This window comes from Gymnoscopelus braueri, assembly GCF_963280865.1.
Source record: "Gymnoscopelus braueri genome assembly, chromosome: 13".
Lineage (NCBI taxonomy): Eukaryota > Metazoa > Chordata > Actinopteri > Myctophiformes > Myctophidae > Gymnoscopelus > Gymnoscopelus braueri.
Window position 1 is genome coordinate 4,586,036 of NC_137615.1, and position 22,500 is coordinate 4,608,535.

The following is a 22,500-nucleotide window of genomic DNA, read 5'->3' on the forward strand; positions in this document are numbered from 1 at the left end:
AGGGAGAGAGAGGAGGAGACAGAGGAGAGACAGAGAGAGAGATACAAGTAGTAGCAATATCAATAGTAGCAAATATAATAGTGTAAGTGGTCTTCAGTGGTTCTTTGGGTGGTTGTGGTGCCTCAGCGGTTCTTCATTGGTTCTTTGGGATAGTTGTGGTGCTATATATAGCACCTCAGCACAATTACTGAAGTCCTATACATCTTCAGTGGTTCTTGAGGTGCAGTTTTCAAATCCAGTGTCCATTTCGTGAACCACACTGGTTGAGAACAGTGTGGTTCTCCAACCCGATCGCCAGAGGAAACGTTGTCATTGAACGTTTTTCAAATTCCGTGCATAGACAACTGGAAAACCCGAAAATCCGTGCATAGCCGCCTCGCATCTCCCCCATTGTGACTAAACCATTTCGGAGGCGCGCAGTCTCAAGGGAACTGGAGCCACACGTGAGGGACCACCGAGTGAGCTAAAGCGAGCGAGTTGCCTTCCCGAACGTTGCGACGTTCCCTTGAGCCTACTCAGCGCCGTTTGAGTTACGTAGATAGGCACAGAATCGTACATTTTGTTGTGGGGACTGCTCTGCTTCCGGGTTTTTCCGGGTTGCAACTGGTTACGCCCACCGTGGGACTCGCCGTACATATGCACGGATTTTCGGGGTTTCTAGGCGACTATGCACGGAATGACGTGCACTGGATCCGTGCAATGTATACTAAATTCTTGGAGATCAGTCAGGGTTCTCAATCCTTTTGCTGTGTGTGTGTGTGTGTGTGTGTGTGTGTGTGTGTGTGTGTGTGTGTGTGTGTGTGTGTGTGTGTGTGTGTGTGTGTTATATATATATATATATATATATATATATATATATATATATATACACACACACACACACACATACATACATACATCATCATCAATAAGTAGCTATTACTCTGGTAACAGCCTCCAGGAAACTGAAGAAAACGACAAATGGCTGCCAAGTCAAAGTTCACCATGCAGGGTGTCGTGTTACAAAGTGGCGCTGAGAGCAGAAGGGACGGTGCGTCACAGCGCAAGCTTTGAAGTTCGGTGCGAGCGGAACGGTACAATCCTCCTGAGAATAAAACAATATAACTGCGTCATCGTTGATTCATCAAGAAGATAGAAGAAAGCAGTTTAAAGAAGAGGGATCTTTTTGAGGTGAGTGTTTAATGGCAAAAAAATTGGCTTTTGACGTTAGTAGCAGGGAAACTTTATTTTGGTAATTTGCTATTTTGTACCGTGTTTTTGTTGTGTATTCTGGTGGCTTTGAAGATGGTGATAATGGCTGTAATGGATATTAAGTATGTCAACACTATGAGCCTCCCATGTGGCAAAAACACAGACTTTAACTAGACGTATCTTGATGGGTACAGTTGCCCAAATGATAGTATTATTATTAGAAACATTTTGTGGCTGTGTGTCAACAGAGTTAAACAACTGTCAACCTGGCGTCCCTATTTTGGACATGTCATTATAAGTGAAAATAGGGAAAATATCCTATTTACAAGTTCACAACGGTCGCATAGTGACACGAGAGTGTAGATAATCTATTTTGCTATTTAGTACTATAGTGGTTCTGAAAATGGGGTCTGGGGGCTTAAAGGGCTGTCATTGGGCCCCCAGCAAAATGAGTTAAAATAGCATTAAAATTTGTTTGACCACCATAACCCTATTTTACAGTCGCTCTATGTATTACATTATGTATGTATAACTGAGTAGGTATTGGTATGAAAGTGTTAATGCATCACATTGAAGATTATTTAGGCTAGTGTTTATTTTATCCATTGTGTTTAAACTGAGGTACCATGGCTAGATTTTAAGTAAGGAATCCCCATGCATAGCCCACTTACCTACACATGCTCACATATTAGGTTTAGTTCTACTTCCATTGGTTTCTCATAAGAATAAGCTGGATTTCATACATTGTGATTGCCTCCTAAAAACAGAGTTTTTTTTTAATGCTGATGGAGATTACCATAATAGTAATTCCTTTAGCTACTGATGATTTTATTATTTTATTTTAATATAAATTAGCATGCTGATTATATGGTTATAGGCTAACATTCATCCTAGTTAGTAGCCTACAGTAATGTGTTAATTGCCTCCTTATTGATCTGTACCCAGTATTACAGTTACTGTAAGAGGTGTAAGGTAAACCTTATTGGACACTTGTATTGCAATACCGGTATTTTAATCAGTCGATTTGAGTATGCAATTAATCGTTAATCAGATATCAGCCAAAAAAAATATATTGTGCATCACTAATTTGAGTAGTAGTATGAAAGTAGTTGAATTTGCCTTTCAAATAAATGTGAGACAAGATGGTTAATGCTATTCCCTCTTCCCCAGGGCCAAGCTCAGACCAGCACTTCTGGCATGTCAACACCAATGCAGTATGACCACATCCTGCTCATAATGGATGGCCAGGTGATCACAGATGAGAGTGAGGACATCGCCATGGCACTAGGGGCTCTATTCACAGGCCAAAAATTCCCCGTTAAATCGGGATAATGGACCTGCGCCGCCCCAATAGGTTATTCTAGCACCTGCTCTACCCGTCACCATTATGCCGACGCCGTTATTTGCGCGTGGAGGTGTGTCCGTGGGCGTGTTGTTGCTATATCCCCCACATTGCAATTCTACAGACACACATGGGTACGGCTTGGGGACGGGGGATAGTGGATTCTAGAAGCACCCGCTGGTTTATAAAATCACCCGTCAAGTGCACACAGACACTACAATGGCTTTGTGCGTTGGACCATGAGCCGTGTTGCCAGCCTTGGAGAGAAATAAGCAACCGCAGTCGCAGGTCTATGAAAACAAAAAGAAGCAACTCTAAGGCCACATGAGCACTTCAAACTACTAACTAGAGCTTTCATATCCCCTAAATATTTCAGCCCGGCTCGACTAATAATTGACAAATTAGACCCAGCCCAGCCCATCAGTCATTTTTCTAAAGAAGCCTTATTTCTCATTAAATCTTGGTAATATATGAATGATCTGTGTGTGAAATGCGCTCTTTCTTTATACAAACCCATGCTCGCTCACTCTACCGCAAATGCCTCTCTCTCTTTGTACAACCCCATGCTCACTCTACCGCAAATGTGCTCTCTCTCTTCATATAAACCGATGCTCACTCTACCGCATATGCGCTCTCTCTCTTCATATAAACCGATGCTCACTCTACCGCATATGCGCTCTCTCTCTTCATATAAACCCATGGTCACTCTACCACAAACGCCACCACCACTCCCAGCGGGGTCATTTTGATTCTATGACGGCTGCCGTCTAGTTATCATCAGTGCCAGTGTTGTGAGGAAAAACAACTAACGGTACGTTTTAACAGCGGGCGACTCTCGGGCGATCACCGGCGACATCGTCCAAAAGATAAAGAAAATCCATCTTTTCATCGCCCATCGCCCTATCGCCAGTAGACGCCGGCTCTCATAGACTTTCTTTATCTTTTGGACGATGTCGCCGGTGATCGCCCGAGAGTCGCCCGCTGTTAAAACGTACCGTAACAAGCAACCAGGTCTAGGAAAACCAGCCCAAAAGAAGCGAGTCAAGCGACTATGGGCCACATGAGCACTCTAACATATACATCAGCTATTTGAAAATAGCAGATCTACAAGCTCACAACGCCTCCCATGCAAACGCTACGTTCATGACCCCCCAAAATAACCATATTTGAACTGGGGACCCCCCCATTTTGTTTGACTCGGTTCCACAGATAAATATTGTGAAAATAGCAGATCTACAAGCTCGCCAGGCGTTGGGTGCTCCATTGTGGTCTCGACCCACAGGTTGAGAACCACTGCATTAAAAGCTCCAAGCAAGTTACATGTCTAGTAGGCTATGTTGTTGACCACGTAATGTAATGTTTTTGGTTTAGTGATAGGCTACTCCGTGGCGCGCGCGCGCCTCATTGTGCTGTCCAAAATAACAGATCTGTAGCTGTCGACACGACATGATGCAGCGCCGTTGATAGCTTGTATGTCTGTTATTTTGGGTAGGTATAGGCGACGCACATACGCATCGCAGCAATGTGTCTGGATTTGAGAGGCTTTGATTGATGTAAACTTAAAGTTTAGCTCTGTTCGGGATTACTGAACAAAGGTGGATGATGAAAGATAACGGGGACAATATGGATGTAAGTTAACTTTAATTAACTGCGTCACTTCAGAGGAAACTATGGAGCAACTTCAGAGATGTTTACACACCCCTGGAATCCATTAGAACGGTGGAAATAGAACGATAACAGCCAACGTGAGTACATACTGTAGGCTATAGACCTTTCCTAAAACTGTCCAATTTATTATACCCATGTGCTACTGTTTGTCTGTGTACCACGTAGGAGCGTTGTCGCAACATGATGTAATTAATTATTTGGGAGCAGCCAGTGTGTACCAATAGTATACATATTTTAAATGGCTTTCATATACTATTCCGGATCTGACTAATATGACAAGCTTATTGTGAACACAATAGGCTACAAATTAATATAAAAATGTATTTGGATAAAATAAAAAAAAAGAAGGAAAACAAGCCCAATGTGGCTTATAATAATCAGACCAGGCAACAGTGCAGACAGGTAGATAGGCTAGAGCATATATTGGATCGGGATGACGGCTAGCGCAGTCTTCTCTTAAAGGCAATGGCTTCTGGCACGGTGATTGGTTTTATCATTGTAACGCCCAAACCACACCTATGCATAATGTAACGGGTAGCTCAGGTGTTTGGCGGGTCACGGGGGTGCCATAGAATACCGAATTTTGCGGGGAAACGCCTCTTGCCTAGTCCTTCATCCCTAATTAGTGGTTTGTTCAAATCTGGCTCTGAATAGAGCCCTAGGGGCCCTAATACAGGTTCAAGTTGCTAAAGCCACTAATATCGGATTCAGGACTAGGCAAGGGGTGTTCCTCTGCAAAAGTTGCTATTCTGGGACACCTCCCTTACCCGCTGCTTACCGATTACATTATGCATAGGTGTGGTTTGGGCGTTACAATGATAAAACCAATCACCGTGCCAGATGCCATTACCTTTAAGAGAACACTCTGGAAGCTCTTAAAGACTTTGATTGCCTTTCAATAAAACCACATGTGATAGATATAAGTATCACCTACATGTTACTGATCAGAGAGAATTTTATATTTTTGTAATCAGTTCATTATTTCCTGCATAATCGATGAATAAAACTGACTTGTGTAAATTGGAGCATTGCATTGCGTGATGCACAAATTGTCTTCTTTAAATAGACCATCATCTTATAAATACAATTGACACAAGGAATTGACACCCTCCCTTCTGCTGATTATAGTAAAATTAGAATCACAGAGATTTGTTGACAATAATAGCCTAGTAGAGAGAGGTGAGCGCTGTGCGTCCTGGCCGTCTCCACGAATCCATTGCAGTCTGTGCGCTCTTTGCGGGTGGTTTTAGAATCCGCTGTGCGCTTTCCCAAAGCCACACCCGTGTGTGTGTGGGCAGAATAGCAATTTTGGGGATATAGCAACAATACGCCCACGGGTGGCATAATGGAGAACGGGTACTGTATAGCAGGTACAGAATAGCGTTTAGGTACAGCGCCAGCTCCCTTATGTGGAACATCGTGGGTAATGGGTAATGGGTAACGGGTAGGGGTTTAGCCTGCCACAGGATAGGGCCCTAGGACTCCTATTGTGTGTATATTTTGTGTTTAGAATCCAGTACCCTAAAGTACTGAACAAGACACTGACCTTTTTGGCGTTGTTCTGAAATTGAAGGATGCAGGCAAACATCCTGTCACAGTAAAAAATAATGTACAGCTCCATCTGTGAGTAGCTTGTAGGAGTCAGTATTCTCTCTAGATTTTGTCCTGACGTTTCAGCACTGATGTTCAAGTTAGCGACATTGAGTGTATATTTAGTAATGAAATAGATCCTCTATAGGCTATTTGTATCATAGTTTTATTAATGCATTATTTATTTGCTGAAATAAATAAAACTTTTGAAAAGGTTATGTATTATGTCTCTCAGTATGCTTCTAGTACAGGATTCCTAATCTTTTAAGCCCTATTTGTTAAGAAATGATCAATATTTTTGAGTAAAAGTGTAATTTAGAAGCATATTAAGTAATCTATGGTGGTATTTGGCATGATTGAATTGCCACACTATACTGTAAACAATATAGTGCTATTTGGAACCTTTAGTGGTGCTATATAGCACCTGTGTGGTTCTATTTAGCACCATTTGTCAAAAGGTACTATATAGCACTATTTGTGCTGTGTCCAGGGGGTCCCCAGCAAAAGTAGTTAATATAGCGTCGCAACATTTTTTACCACTTTAACTATACTTTAGCTATTAAAAAATAGCGGATAAACAAGCTCATAGCGCGGCACTAGGTGCCGTGCTATGAGCTTGTAGATCTGCTATTTTTGAAAAATCTTGAAAACTATGTGCAAATCTTTGAATACGTTTATATATATTTTTTTAAAGCGAACATTTGTAACTCAAATCTTTGCTTCTGGGGGGGTCCTTGACATGAAAAGGTTCCACTGGTTCTAGGTGTTGTAGCTCTGTTAGTCTGTTTAATTCCCAGGTGTCAGTAGTTGTAATCATCCCAGGTGTCTCCGCCCCTTGTGTATAAGTACTGCCCATAAGTGTGCTCTGTCAGTCCATAGTGTGTCTGTTGGATGTGAGTATGTGTGTGGCTGTATTAGCCTTTTGTTAGCTTTCCTGCGTTTTGGATTTTTGCCTGTTGGCTGCTTTTCATTGGCACAATAAAGCCCTTGTGTTCTTGAACTCCTCATCTGTGTTTGTTTTGGGTCCAATCCCTCCCTCACCTTAACGTAAACACCAGGGGTGTAAAGTAACTAAGTACATTTACTCAAGTTCTGTTTGAGAGGTATTTTTACATTGCTGGAGTATTTCCAATTTTCAGTACTTTTACTTCTACTCCACTACATCAGAGGCAAATATTGTACTTTTACTCCACTATAATTATTTGAAAACTTTAGTTACTAGTTACTCTGCAGATATAAATTATTACATTATAAAACACACATTAACCTCTTTAGCCCTATTTTATACATAGGCTATTTGAAAATAGCAGATCTACATGTATAAGCTCACAACGTGTCGCGATGCGACGCGTTGTGAGCTTGTAGATCGGCTATTTTCAAAAATTTTAGTACTTTTACTTTGGTACTTTCAGTATATTTCATGCCAATACTTTTGTACTTTTACTCAAGTAACATTTTGAACGCAGGCCTTTTATATATTGGTTTTGAGTTTGTTGTGAGCTTGTAGATCGTCTATTTTCAAACATTTTAGTACTTTGACTTCGGTACTTTCTAGTATATTTCATGCCAATACTTTTGTACTTTTACTCAAGTAACATTTTGAACACAGGCCTTTTATATTGTGGTATTGGTACTTTTACTTAGGTGAAATATCTGAGTATTCTTTCACCACTAACGGTTGGAATAATGGGACGTCGGAATTATGAGCAGACCCCCCTCTCCTCAGAGGTGTGGTGTATGTTTGGTGGTGTTCCTCAGCTAGTGTATTTGGCTGATATATTTCTCTTTTCTTTTTTACAAAGATACATTTCTTTTTTTGGGCGGCCCTATATGTGAGGTTTGGATTTTGCACCCCCCCAACCCTGCGCTGTGATTGGCCACCAGTGTACCCCCCTAACCCTGCACCGTGATTGGCCAATCACAGTCTATTCAGGACTGTGATTGGCTAGTGAAACATGACACAAGTGCATAGCCCTATAAATAGGACTATGCACTTAAAAAAAACACATTTGTTTTTTTTTAAAGTTAGGGGTGTACAATGGTTGGTCCACAATATTACTTTTCTTTAAGTGAACTTCCATCACTGTGATGACCACTGTGACCACACCGCCCACTTCACACTGGGTGTGATTTTTTGTAATTATTGTTTTGGCTTTTTCTGCCTTTATCTCCCCCTTTAATGATATAGTTGTAAGTGGAGATGGGCAGGAAACGGGGATGGGGAGAGACATGCAGTAAGATTGTCGGGAACGGGACTCGAACCCGTGATGCACTGTCAGGTCACATTGAAGCCTATAGGTGCCCGGACCACTAGACCAGCCATCCGGACCACATAATATTTTTGACGAACTAACGTGATGATTGATGTATTGCGATGATAATTTGAAACTATGAAATAAGGCTCGACTCATTAAAACCAGAACAAAAGATAATCCTTTTATATTGTAATGTCATGACATCACAATATGTGAAATCCCAGATATCTAAATGAGTCTCATCTCAATGTTAACATGATTGATTGAATACTTTAGTCAGAAATGTAGACAGCAAGTGGTACAGTCAGACATTAATGCCAGCCCTAGCAAGGCATTTCAAACAAGGGACACAAATACATAAATACACAACGGGACCTTCAGATAGGTAGTGTTATGCCCCAGTCTAGGGGTGCCTGAAACACAACATGAATATATTCCCGCCTTCCCCAACTCCCAAGTAGCCACACAAACAAAGGGTTGAAGTGCAAAAATATAATAATGGTTTATTTACAAAAGTATAAAGTAATAACAAAAGAGTAACATAAGATCGGGTCATAAGGGTGTAGAACTCACTGAGGAACTAAAGTAACAACTCAAAAGAACTAACTGGAAAGTAATATCTCTTACCTATCAAAAGAAACAATAGCTTACCTTCCTATCATAAACAATAAGCAAAATAAATAATCACCTCAGGATCAACTATATCAACTGAAAATAACTTAGGTCAAATCACAGAACTCATAAGTAACAAAACATAAGGTGTGGTGGCCAGTTGGAAGCGGAGGAAGACAGGGTCCTGCCCCCTGCATGTACCACTGAGGTCTGTGTTCCTCTTATATAGGGAGCCTCCATCCTATTAGCCACTTGGAAGGCATCACTCCTGTGAGCTCCCCACCAATCACTGGCTGGCCTGGAAGAGCGCCCCACCAGTCGTCTTCTGGGAATGGCACACCTGATTTGCATACATTCACACACACCATCTCCTCTCTGGCACACACACCCTTCCACACTAGAACCAACTCATAATAACAACTATAACCCCACATACGACCCCAGTCGTAACAGGTAGACAGGTTGGGAGTCAGAGACAGACAGACAGACAGACAGACAGACAGACAGACAGACAGACAGACAGACAGACAGACAGACAGACAGAGAGACAGAGAGACAGACAGACAGACAGACAGACAGACAGACAGACAGACAGACAGACAGACAGACAGACAGAGAGACAGACAGACAGACAGACAGACAGACAGACAGACAGACAGACAGACAGACAGACAGACAGACAGACAGACAGACAGACAGACAGACAGACAGACAGACAGACAGACAGACAGACAGATGGGTTGTTTTCAGAGCTGTCACCTGCATGGCCTCTGCTGTCATTGAGGGCAATGGTCAGTGTCAGTGGATCCAAGAGCTTGTTGCTTGTTGTGTTAAAAAATATATATAGTTTTCTAAAGATGTGTGAAAATGCAACCAGTAGGCTACTGTATGTTCCTAACTAGCTGTTCCTCTCCCTTTCTCCTGTCTCTCTCTCTCTCTCTCTCTCTCTCTCTCTCTCTCTCTCTCTCTCTCTCTCTCTCTCTCAGTGTGCTGTTTCGTGGTCCACAAGCGCTGCCATGAGTTTGTCACCTTCTCCTGCCCTGGAGCCGATAAGGGCCCCGACACAGACGTGAGTTAATACTATACACACACACACACACACACACACACACACTCACTGCTCATGGTCTCGTCCTGCTGTGACGTTTGATATGTGTGTGTGGTCGTTGCCCCAGCAGTACTTTGATCCTCATGTAGGCCCCGGGCATTTTTTTTGCGTGAACTTTCTTTCTTTTTCGTTCATCAGAGGTCAGAGGTCATAGGTCAAAGTGACAAAGTTGTTTGGCATGAGGACACACATGTGTATATTGAAGATGCACGTTAAACAGGGCATGAGTTATACCTGTTCAAAGTTAGCATTTTTCAATTGATTCTTATAGCGCCACCCTTTGGCCAGCAGTTGTGAGTTTCCTGTGCTTGCCGTTTGGCATAGCCCTCTACCATATTTCCAAGTTTCGTAAAAAAACGACTGCACGGTTCGGCCAGAACTGCAAAAAGTGGCGGAAGAATAATAAACGGCCTTGGCGCCTTCAAAATATAAAACGTGGGCACACAGTGTCCTTGCTGGAACTCTCACACCTTTTGAAATCACTGTGATGGTGCTGAATGATGAAATGAACACCCTCCTTTTGATAGAAATATGAATGATTCAACTGTGAACATGTCCATTCATAGACTCAGAGAGTAAAGCATTAGTCAGCCATCAGAGCCTTCTGCTGTGAAGTGAAGTGCCCCACATTTCTTACACAACATAAACCCACAGGGGGAGAAAAAAAAGAAAGAAGCGCTTTCACTTCATTTTCTATGGAAGCAGGGAGGATTGTGGGTAGAGATGTACCGATACCACTTTTTCCCTTCCCGATACCGATTCAGAATCGACCCATAACCTGCGCATTGTTCGATACTGAGTACCGGTCGATACTGAGCACCGGTCGATACTGAGCACCGGTCGATACTGAGCACCGGTCGATACTGAGTACCGGTCGATACTGAGCACTGGTCGATACTGAGCACCGGTCGATACTGAGTACCGGTCGATACTGAGTACCGGTCGATACTGAGTACCGGTCCGATAACGGTGTGTAAAATTTTTAATAAATCTGTGGTTCTCAAAGTGGACAGCTGATGTGACCTTTTCCCATGTACACCAATTTCTTCTCAAAATGTGAGCTTGTATATTTGCTATTTTTTAATAGCCTCAAGGGTATAAAATAAGGGTTATAGCTCTAAAAATCTCAAAATGACACAGTACGTGTTCTCGGATTGAATGGGTTAATTCAATTGTTGTAAACAACAGCTTGCATGTCAGCCACACACCCACAGTGTCTCTGTACTGTGACCGTCTTTAATCCCCAAACATACATAGAAAATACATAGAAAATATATGGTTGCTGTCGGGCAGAAACCGCTTATCTCCATATTCTAACATTTAGTGTTTTATTGTAAAATGAATTCCCTACTACTTGATCACACTACAGCGTCACACAAGGGCATCAAAAGTAGCAGATCTACAAGCTCGTAGATCTTTTGCTATATTTTCATTTGAATCCTGAAAAGTAACAGATTTGGGCATATGAGGTTTCCACCCGACAGAGACAATATAGAAAAAAGAGTTATAGACCCTCCCTTTTCCTACCTAGTGGACCCGCCATATATACAGTAATACATGGAAGAATTAAATATGATCTATTATATATTAATTAAAGATGGAGTGCCATGATATTTTTCAACCCTAAAACCTGATCATAAGGTATTATTATTGTGTAAGGATTTTTTTCAAAAAAAAAAAAGTGTACAGTAAGTGTTAAAATGTTGTTTTTATGTAGACACACCCACCAGTTCATTAAGTATACCTGGTTTCACTTAGCACCACCCATCTAATCCAGTCCCTCCGCCTCCTCCTATAAGACCACCCACCTGTCCTAGTCCTTCCCCCTTATCACTAAAGGACTGCCCATGGTTCTGCCCATTTGTTTACAAAATGGCAGGAGGACAAATTGGACAAATACAGCCATATATGTTTGAACCTGAATCTGGTTCAGATGAAGAGGAGGAGGAAGAAGAAGAACTACTCCATAACCGGAAAGCCTCATCAACCCTTTGCTCAAATCCCAAATGCTCATGTGTGCAACGGATAAATAAAAGGCTTAAAAGGACAACTTTGTTTTTTTACAACCAAGGTTTATATTTTAGCTTGTAATTAAAGTAAATTCTTTGATGGCCAGATGTGAGTTATTGGGGGCTAGAAGAGCTACTGTAAATAATAATAAAGAAAACGCCGGGTTATTGTGTAAAAAAAATACATATTTAGCCACCGGACAGAATGCCTCCGCCCACTGTAAAAAAGATCGCAAAAATTGCTAAAACTATAGAAAGCAGTAAATTAAAACATTTTAACACTCATCTTTTATTTACTTTAATTACAATCTAAAACATAAACCTTGGTTGTAAAAAAACTAAAGTTGTCCTTTCAACAGAACCATCAGTTGTCATACATTCTTACAGATGTGGTGATGTTCAATATCCTGTGATCCAAGTAGAACTTTATCTTACAATGACTATGGTATCCATTACATCAGTGACATTATTTATAGCATCACTGCACACATTTTACTATCATTACAATGCATTTGTATTCCTTCAACCTGACATTCCCATTTAAATGGGCTATGTATTCTTTCCATACATCCCCTTACTAGAAAATGGAAATATAAGCTACAGTATATTACAGTAGGCAATAGCATATGCATATAAAACGTCTAACTAGATGCTCTCATAATGTATTCAGAGCCATTTCCACCTTGATAATACACTTCTGTTTGCAGAGGCACAGATAATTCGTCTCTTTTTTATTATATAGACAAACAATCACGCTATGTATCTAATCCAACTGAACTAGCTCTAGCGACCCTAACGTTGGCTGAGACTGTATGACTCGAGTTGGTCCCGCCCGCGTCGGTATGTTCTGCCGATTTAATGTAAATGTTTTACCTTCTGAACATCGTATGAAAAATCTAAAGCTAGGCGCCGTAACCTACATATGTCTGTTGTTCCGACGGCGTAAAACAACGCATCGATGGGCTCAAACAACCGTTTAAAACCTTAGTTTGTTGGCAGCCTGCGTTGAATTAACATGGAGGCTCGTCCCTGATCTAACTGTACGCCATGTTAAACGGCGATGCGCGTTCACGACCAGCACTGTCTCTGCACGTTGAATTCAACGCAGAGTCGCAGACCGGCACAAAACCCCGGTTTAAAAGGTTGTTTCAACCCATCCATTAATTTCTTAACACCGTCGTAACAACAGACGACTGTAGGTTACCGCGACTACCGTTACATTTTCCATACGATGTTCAGAAGCGATCTTATTGACGCTGAACTAAATCCCACAACTAAACGGTGGGGGAGGTCACAGACACAAGGCTATGTCAAACCGATTCATGCTCCTAAATCATTTTATTGGGGCTGGCGGATGTTTTAATTTACCGGTAACGCTCCTGAGGTGCTGCTTTCTGTGTCTCCAGGATAAATCGTCGGAATATAACCTGGCTTCAGTACTTTCCTGTTTGCAAATCCCATATTGACTTGCACTAAGTTGGTGAAGCAGTCATCAACAAAATGGGAACTACACACCCGAAGCCTGGTAGAGGGGGCTGAGGGAATAATCCTGTCTTTATAAATGAAATTAAGCCATTGATCACGTTTGTCCGTGTCAATGGGCAAAGTGTGAAACGACTGTTTGATAGCTGTCACACGGAAGTTAGGTACAGAACAACCTGCCATGGTCACACACGTGTGTTTGAGGCAGCTCCGCCCACAAAAGGTTGTAGTATAAATGACAATGATAATGAGGGGAGGTGCGGTGGGTGGGTATGGGCATTGTTACGTCAGTATGTCGCTGTTTTTGGATTGGCACGTTTGACTCTCAAGGTTTCAGCCTCCAGGAAAAAACTCCAAATAGTTAGAGAAGACATGAAACACCATAAAACCACCAGCGGGGGCCTTAATGAAGTTCTATCAACCTCATAGACACATGAAAAACAGAAAAAGTGCAAAAACATGGCACCACCTCTTTAAATATAGCCTGTTCTCCACCTTGGTGCTGATGAGGAGACTCAAGATAGATTCCTCTGTAGTCTGACTAGCGTGTGTGTGTGTGTGTGTGTGTGTGTGTGTGTGTGTGTGTGTGTGTGTGTGTGTGTGTGTGTGTGTGTGTGTGTGTGTGTGTGTGTGTGTGTGTGTGTGTGTGTGTGTGTGTGTGTGTGTGTGTGTGTGTGGTTCACTGCAGTCTTTCTCCACATCATCCATTACTCTATATTACATCTATCTGTCAGTCACTCCATCATCTACCCCCCCCCCACTCGCTCGACCTCTGAATCTCCATCTTCTGTCTCTGAGCACTGACATACAGCACACACACACGCACACGCACGCACGCACGCACGCACGCACGCACGCACGCACGCACGCACGCACGCACGCACGCACGCACGCACGCACGCACGCACGCACGCACGCACGCGCACACGCACACGCACACGCACACGCACACACACACACACAGAGAGAGAGAGACTAGAGCATACATGTTAACTGCAATCTGGGAACCCCAAAAAATGGGTTTGTTTTTTGCCTCTGGGGGGCACCACCTCCTTTTTTTGTGTAGAAACAGGAACTTGTTTTGGCTCCTCCCCTTTCTTAGTCCACTTCCTCCCGGGTGTTTATTCCTACTAACAACAGCACTACATGTTTAGGGCAGTGGTGGTGCTGACAGATTCTGCTGTTAGCAGAGAGAGATTATATTCACTGTAACATCATATGACACACACACACACACACACACACACACACACACACACACACACACACACACACACACACACACACGCACACACACAATGCAGAACTTGTCCCCAGACCCGGGCTAATGAGTGTGACAGGACACAGACGTGATGGTGACCATGATGCCATGATGTCCATTATGAAAGATGTTTGTCTGTGATTGAGTCACCTTCATTCACTGGCTGCTGTCCATAGGCAGCAGAGTGCTGTGTGTGTGTCTTTTTGCTCAGATCATATTAACCACTTTCTGGTATCCTTATTTGGGACATGTCTTTCTAGGCTTTTCCCCCCTTTTTTCTGAATGTTCCTTTTTTTCTTTCTATCTTTTTTAAAGTCTATTGTCAAAATGTTCAAAAAGGCAAACTTGACATGTTTTTTTTATTTTATTTCGAAGCCGTTTACATGGCCTTCAAATCAAGTCCTATATTGCGCTGATCAGAGCAATGATCACTGAGTTATGGCCGTTTGAAGTGTTAAACACTAATATAACACTGCTGTGTGCAATTTAGGTGTTTTGGTGCTGAGCAGAGCGCTTTCAAAGTTGAGAATTACTATTTTTCCAAAACACTTTTTCTTGAGAAATGCTAATCTGACACGGGCCGTGTTTATCAACTGTCTGGAGACTGCTGGCTCAACCCACCGCTACAGCTTTTCAAATGACTTCTTTCCTTTGCGTTCCTTTCCTTTCCTTAGCCTGAAGTGAGCTTTAAAATGAGCTTCATTCCAGACAGAGCTCCTGGACAAGGTTGTTTGATGTGATGCCCCGTGCCGCCACCGGGGGGGGGGGGGGGGGGGCCGGTTGGAGGAGAATGTCACGTATTTCAGCAGAGAAAAAAAAACCTCTAGGCAGAGCTTTTTCTTCATAACAGGCAGACAGTGGGAACAGTGGGTGTAGCGTCCGTGCCACTCAAAGGAGATGAGGCAGAATGTCCCATTTCACAGGTTTTCAAAATGTATGAAAAATCTTTTGAAGATAGCAGCTTGTAGATTAGGGTGACCACGTCCGCCGTGCACGCGTACCGCCCATTCATTCACGTCACGTTCATGCACATTAATTGTGATTAAAATAATTAATCGCGGTTAACCCAGCGGTGCGTTAATTGCGACTGAGGTAACTTTGACAGCCCTTGTTGTTTTATGTTGTGTTGTTTCATGTGGACCCCATGCAGACTAGTGACCGTGGTGGCAGTGGGAGCTAATTGGGATCCCAATAAAGAATAGAGAATGAAGAATGAACTACTGACCCCTAATTACAGTTCTTCTCCTCTCAGTAACACTCAGTGACTCACTGAAACACTAGTGGCTTTAACCCAGTAAAACCGGTAAACACATCTGTGTAACCACTTTAACCATTATTTTATACTTTGGGCTATTCAAAAATAGCAGTTCTACAAGGCAAGCTCATAGCGCGGCACCGAGTGCCGCTCTATGAGCTTGTATATCTTATCTTTGATTATATAATTTTATTTTTTTAAAGCGAACATTTGTAACTCAAATCTTTGCTTCTGGGAGATTCTACAAATGTCTTCTAAACGTGTTTTTGTTTGTTTTTAAACGTATGTTGCTATATATCAGTGGTGCTTAAAACCTTTCCTGTCAAGGACCCCCAAAATTATATGTATTTGGCTTCGGACCCCCATCTGAAAATATTTTGTACCAGGGGCCCCCTCCCCAGAAGCAAATATTTTAGTTAAAAATATGCAAGACTTAAAAAAGAATAGCAGATCTACAAGCTCATAGTAGATCTCATTGTGATCTGCTATTTTTGAATAGCCAAATAAATCTTAAAATGACACAGATGCCTTCCCGGATTGAATGGGTTAATTGGCGAGACAAGCGGAGCAGAGTGACAACATGAGGCATGGCTTCCCTTTACCTGAGCAGCAGCATGCTGAAGGTGTAGGAAACAGCTGAGATACGGGGGGAGTTGTAGGTTGTCAGTGATTTTGCAGTTCATTAGAGTTTATTACAGCCGGTAAGTCTGACAGAACTGCTGCAGTCGTCTCTCTCTGCTAGTTGTCTGTCTGACGAATGGAGGAGGTAGGAATGTTAGATTTGCGTAACATTAAACGTTTTAAAGGCACACTCAGTGATTCAAATGTAAAGCTGGAAATACCGCGTCGCTGTTGCACACGCCCTCCGCCCCAACCAGTTGCAGTTTCAATCTGTGTAGACCTGTGGTGTAAAGTAACTAAGTACATTTACCCAAGTACTGTACTTAACTCAGCTCTTGATAAAAGATTCCGGATAACTTTAGAAATTAAACTGTTTCATAGAAACACATAAGATCTGAGGCAGATTCTACACATGCCCTTTAAATCCTAACAGTTTTCTGAAAAAACGTATGTTAAAAAATAAAAAAATACACAGATGTTTTCTTGGCTTTAATCGGTTAGACACGCTCACACAAACATCGCACACACGCACACACACACACACACACACACACGCACACCCGCACACGCGCACACACACGCACACACACACACACAGTACAAAGAACAGTGTCATAAAAATGTCAGACCACAGTGCCTGTTATAAGTTATTCAAAGTGACGATCACAGAGGGAATTACACACTGTTATACTCATCCTAGGCAGCAGCTGTACCGTATCCTAATTTACATACTGCATCGGATTTGACTCTGCATAAAATGAATGTTATACATGGATGAATTATCATGGATAATATTTCCGCTCTCGTCCTTCTGAGACGGTGAACATTAAGATGTCTCTCGCTGTAGTGAGCATGAGGAGAACACTGCTCACATCCCCACAGCAGAGCTTCAAGTCAATGTTCTTCCCTTTGTGGAGAATAAACAAACAACACAACAACATGGCTGCCTTATTAACATGAACCCATTTAGATCTGAGGTCGATTCTACAAATGCCTTCTAAATCAGTTAGTTCTCTTTAGATAGATAGATAGATAGATAGATAGATAGATACGTAGATAGATAGATTCAGTGGTTCTTCCTCTGTCTCTCAACAACTTCTTACATTTAACACTTCTATTAAATCATAACACAAAGGCACAAACCTGCTCATATTAAGGAGCAGTTAGGGGTTCAGTATTAATTTGCTCAAGGACACTTGAACTCAAAAGCCAGGTTGAGCCATGCAGGGCTCGAACCGGGGGACCCTCCTCCACAGCCAGATATGATCTGAATAATATCCGCTGCTACAGTATGTTATTCATTCATGATTATGATTATGATTGAATCCACTGCAACACATTCACCCCACCCTACCTCTTCACTTTGCCACGGGTTATACTTCCTCCACCCTTCTCTATTCCATTCCATCACCACACCCCCCACACACCACCAGCCACCCGCTGCCACCCGCCACATGCCGTTCGATGATTACGCTCCATCAACAGCCGCTCCATTTGTTTCCCCCCAAAAATAGCCGCCGCCCTCCAGTCTTGTTTAAATGACGGCATGATTAAATATCTCCCCCCCCCCCCCGTTGGCCCCCTCTCGTGTTTGTAAACAAAGTAATCGAATGAAATGGAATGGCTCAAACTCAATTACTGGGACACAGACATTATAGCTATCAGCTTCACCCCCCCTTCCCCACTTAGCATAAATCAGGCAGTGAATCACCTTGCTGTGTGGCGTTAGCCTCGGCCTGATGGGTGCCAGGGTGCAGCGGTATATACAGTGCCGCTGACAGTAATAGCGACGTCTTGCACCATTAACCCATCCAAACCGGGAACGCATCTGTGTCTAACCACTTTAACCATTATTTTATACTTTGGGCTATTCAAAAACAGCAGATCTTCAAGCTCATGAACTTGTAGATCTGCTATTTTTGAATTTTTAACATTTTTAACTCAATTCTTTGCTTATGGGGGTCCCTATTACAAAATATTTTGAGATGTGACATATCATTTTGGCCAAATGTATATCATTTTGGGGGTCCTTGACATGAAAAAGGTTTGGGAACCACTGATTATAGCAACATACGTTTTTTCAAAAAACTGTTATGTAATTTATATATTCAAAGATTTGCCAAAAAATGTCACGATTCTTTTTAAAAAATAGCAGATCTACAAGCTTGTAAATCTGCTATTTTTGAATAGCCCAAAAGCAATTTTAAAATGACACAGATGCGCTCCCGGTCTTAATGGGTTAAGCTGCCAGTCGCCAAGTCATTACCCCGACCGTAGCGGCTCAGCCGTAACCCTCAGCAACAGCTGGGAGGAAGGAGGGAGGAGGGCTAGCTGAGCTCGCTCTCACCACGCCGGGCTGCGCCACGCCGGCAAAGCTTTAGTTTACGCAATGTCAAATCACTCCACATGTTCATGTCTAAATGCCCCCCCCCCCGAGCAGATTAGGGCTTAAGAGAGTCAACTGCACATTAACTTGTGTTGTGAGGAGGGGGGGGGGGGGCAACAGTGCTCACAGGGTTAGAGGGTATTAAAAACTTGATGCAAATTCTGACTGTAACATGTCAACGAGGTCAAGCTTAAAGATACTGGGTTCCTCAACGTCCGGTGTGGGGGACCAGTGACAATCACAAGCAGCATGATGGATCTTACGGTGTAAATGGGGGGGGGGGGGGGGGGGTATAGTTCAGTGTAGTGGTTCTCAGTCGTTTTAATTTTGAGGACCCCCAGTTTCATATGCATTAGACCACGGATTAATGCATAATGCATTGACCCTTATCTACGTTGTCTGACAGTGTACACATGGAACCATTTGGTTCCATGTGTTGAGACGTTGAGAACCAGCGACTTTAAGAGTTTTGCTATAGAGCACCGAAGGCTGAAGTAATTTACACATCTTACCTCGTCGCGTTTCTTTCCCCCCATTATGAATTCCCATAGACGTGTTTAATATCGCGTCAAATAAGAATTGTGTTCCAGAAATAAGCAAATGATCTTTGGACCACAGTTCTTATATGAGACGATTCTAAGATGACCCAATGTGAATCCACCCATAGAGAAATTACTTCAACGACCCAGGGGATGAACGAGTGACGTCAGGACTTCTGTGCTCTGATGAGCGTGTGCGTCATTAAACCCGCTAGCTAGCATCTGACTCGTCTTTAGATTACATAGACTCTTACGTAAACCGCCAAACACCAACAATATGGCTGATTGGAGTTTCCAGTGGTGTAAAGTAACTAAGTACATTTACTCAAGTACTGCACTTGAGTACAATTTTGAGGTACTTTTACTTTAGACAGACAGACAGACAGACAGACAGACAGACAGACAGACAGACAGACAGACAGACAGACAGTTGAAATGAGTAGTGCGTGTTGGTGGAGGAATGTGCTCAGATCCAAGTGGACACCTGTCATTATGAACACTGATTCACTTCCTGCACATCATCTAATCCTGTCCGACAGCAGCAGCAGCAGCAGCAGCAGCAGCAGCACGTGATTTGCCACAGCCGTCCCGTCCCGTTTATCAGCCAAAAAAAGCTCTTTGTTAAAAAAAAGAAAAACACACAAATCGTCTAAGCTGCCACCGTGGAGCAGCTGATGAACGTGAATGATTACATTAGCACCTGATTTAACCCATTAAGACCTGAGGCCCGTTCTAAAAATGTTTTCTAAATCTCAAATTCAAAAATGCTCAAAATATTTTTGGCCGCGGACCCCCATCTGAAAATATTTTGTTCCAGGGACCCCCATGAAGCAAAGATTTGAGTTACAAATGTTCGCTTAAAATATATATATATATTGAACGATTTGCACACACTTTCAAATTTTTTCAAAAATAGCAGATCTACAAGCTCATAGTGCTATGAGCTTGTATATCTGCTATTTTTGAATAGCCCAAAGAAATCTAAAAATGACACACAGATGCGTTCCCGGTCGTAACGGGCTAATTACAGATATCAAATTGCAATCTGCAGTTTATCGTGGAGCCTCACGCCCGCTTGCGTACGTAAGCTAGGGTGTTAGCTTGCTAATGAATTGTGACGCGCGGCGGTGTGTGTCTCAAGCCAGGAGATAATGACGAGAGAGAGAGAGAGAGAGAGAGAGAGAGAGAGGGAGAGAGAGAGAGAGAGAGGGAGAGAGGGAGAGAGGGAGAGAGGGAGGGGGAGAGAGAGAGAGCGAGAGAGCATGAGCATGGTGGAGGAGTCACAGGGGTAATTTGCTCTTCTGTCGTTTGGCTGGTGGTGTAAACGAAGCAGAAGGAAGGATGTTGGGGACTTATTATTGGACGGGGCGCTCCAATTAACTTGTCCTTTTCTTTTTTTTGTTGCTGCTAAATGCCGCCGCTGCTAGCTTGCGTAAATGGGTGTCAGTAAGGGTAGCTTTTGAAGTCGAGCTGGGCAATTAAAACGGAAATATATCAAAACTGACATTTCATGACCTCTAAACCGACTTAATGTTCACGTAGGTTGATCAAATAATTGAGCAGGCAGGTTTTTTTTATAACTTAAAAATAATTCACATCAATGAATCGTTCTTCGTGTCAATTATTTTTTTTTTTCAACTTTTTTTTCATAGCCGAATATTAGTTTATTAACCACGTAAGCCCTGTCATTTTAAAGTGTTCCAATGACTTGCGACTGTGTCCTGCACGAGTTGAGTTGACTGAGACTCCCTCATGATTGGATGAAATCGGTATTCTGACCTGAAAATGTAACACAGTGTGTACGCCACACTGTCGTCTAAATACAACCAGCGTTCACTTCAGGAGTGTGAAATAGGGGTGGGACGATATATCGATATCGTGATATATCGCGATACTTTCTCCCGCGATAAATAATCGATATACTGCCGAAAAAAATCGATATATAAAAAATAAAAATACTACTTTTTTTTGTTTGTTTGTGATACGTTGTTTTTCCGAATCTGTATTTGTGTAATGATGTTTGGTGCTATTTTATGTGTTTATGAATTGAATACAAGGACTATCGTGATATATCGTTGGTGAAATGTCATGCAATATATCGTGATATCGCAATATATCAAATATCGTGATATTATTGTTATCGAGGGCCTAATATCGCCACAGATATCGTATCGTGAGATACCCATATCGTCCCACCCCTAGTGAGAAACATCGCCTGTGTGATGGTCCCCAGCAGGCTCTGCTACTACAGGGGTGTTAACGTTTAAGCGCTAAACACAAACGCTAAACGTTTAGATAAATGCTATAGAGAAAACTAAAAATAATATCTCTTTTATTTATCTTAACCACCCAAGTATTCAGAACAAAAAATGAAATAAAATAAAATGGAAGACATATTACCAAAATGACACAACAAAGCCTAACACCCCCACCCCCACCCCCTTTTGTATTTTATTTTTGTGTTATTTTTTATTGTTTCATTTCTTGGTGTCAAGTTTATTGCTTATGCCTCCTCATAAAGGAGGATTTTGCGGATGCATGGATGAAATAATAATCTCTATTGAAATGTCTTAATATAGTTTATCCCTTTTATTTTTTACTTTATGTATGTAGGTGAAGGGGTTGCAAAATAAAAGAAGAAAAAAACGGGTCGAAATGTCTGCTGATAACAGAGACATAAAACATGTGAAATGTATTATTACAATTATGGAAGTAAACTGAATGATTTATTGTTAACATGTTTGGACTCAATAAAGTATTTAAAAATAATCTCTCATACACACGTATGTCACTTTGCGATAGTTAATTGGCTTTAATCCCAACAGCACTGGAGCCATGATGTAATAATTAAACGCGACCGTTGATTGTCGAAATGGTCTTTTTTCTGTTCTGGCCCCACAGTGGTGGAATGAACTCCCGACTGATGTCAGGACAGCAGAGTCACTGCCCATCTTTCACCGCAGGCTGAAAACCCACCTCTTCAGGAAACACTACCCTTCCTCTTAGCCTTGCCCACTTGTTGTCAATTATTTGTACGAGCTCTTGTTTTATTGGATCTTGTTTATTTGATACTCTTATTTGTTTTAGCTATTTGTCTCATCTGTTTAAGAAAGTAGGTAGCTGATATATTGCACTTTTACTTTAGCGCTAGTTATACTCTTAGTTGCTTGTTTTAGAAGAG

At 42.1% G+C, this 22,500-nt stretch overlaps 1 protein-coding gene across 1 annotated transcript in view; it reads left to right on the forward strand.

Annotated features, from left to right (window-relative positions):
- Window positions 1–22,500, forward strand: part of prkcab (protein kinase C, alpha, b) — a 205,371-nt gene that overhangs the window by 118,394 nt on the left and 64,477 nt on the right. Inside the window, exon 3 of the mRNA XM_080445916.1 lies at window positions 9,645–9,727. Within this exon, the coding sequence (XP_080302042.1) occupies window positions 9,645–9,727 (83 nt within the window). The remainder of the gene's footprint in view (window positions 1–9,644; window positions 9,728–22,500) is intronic.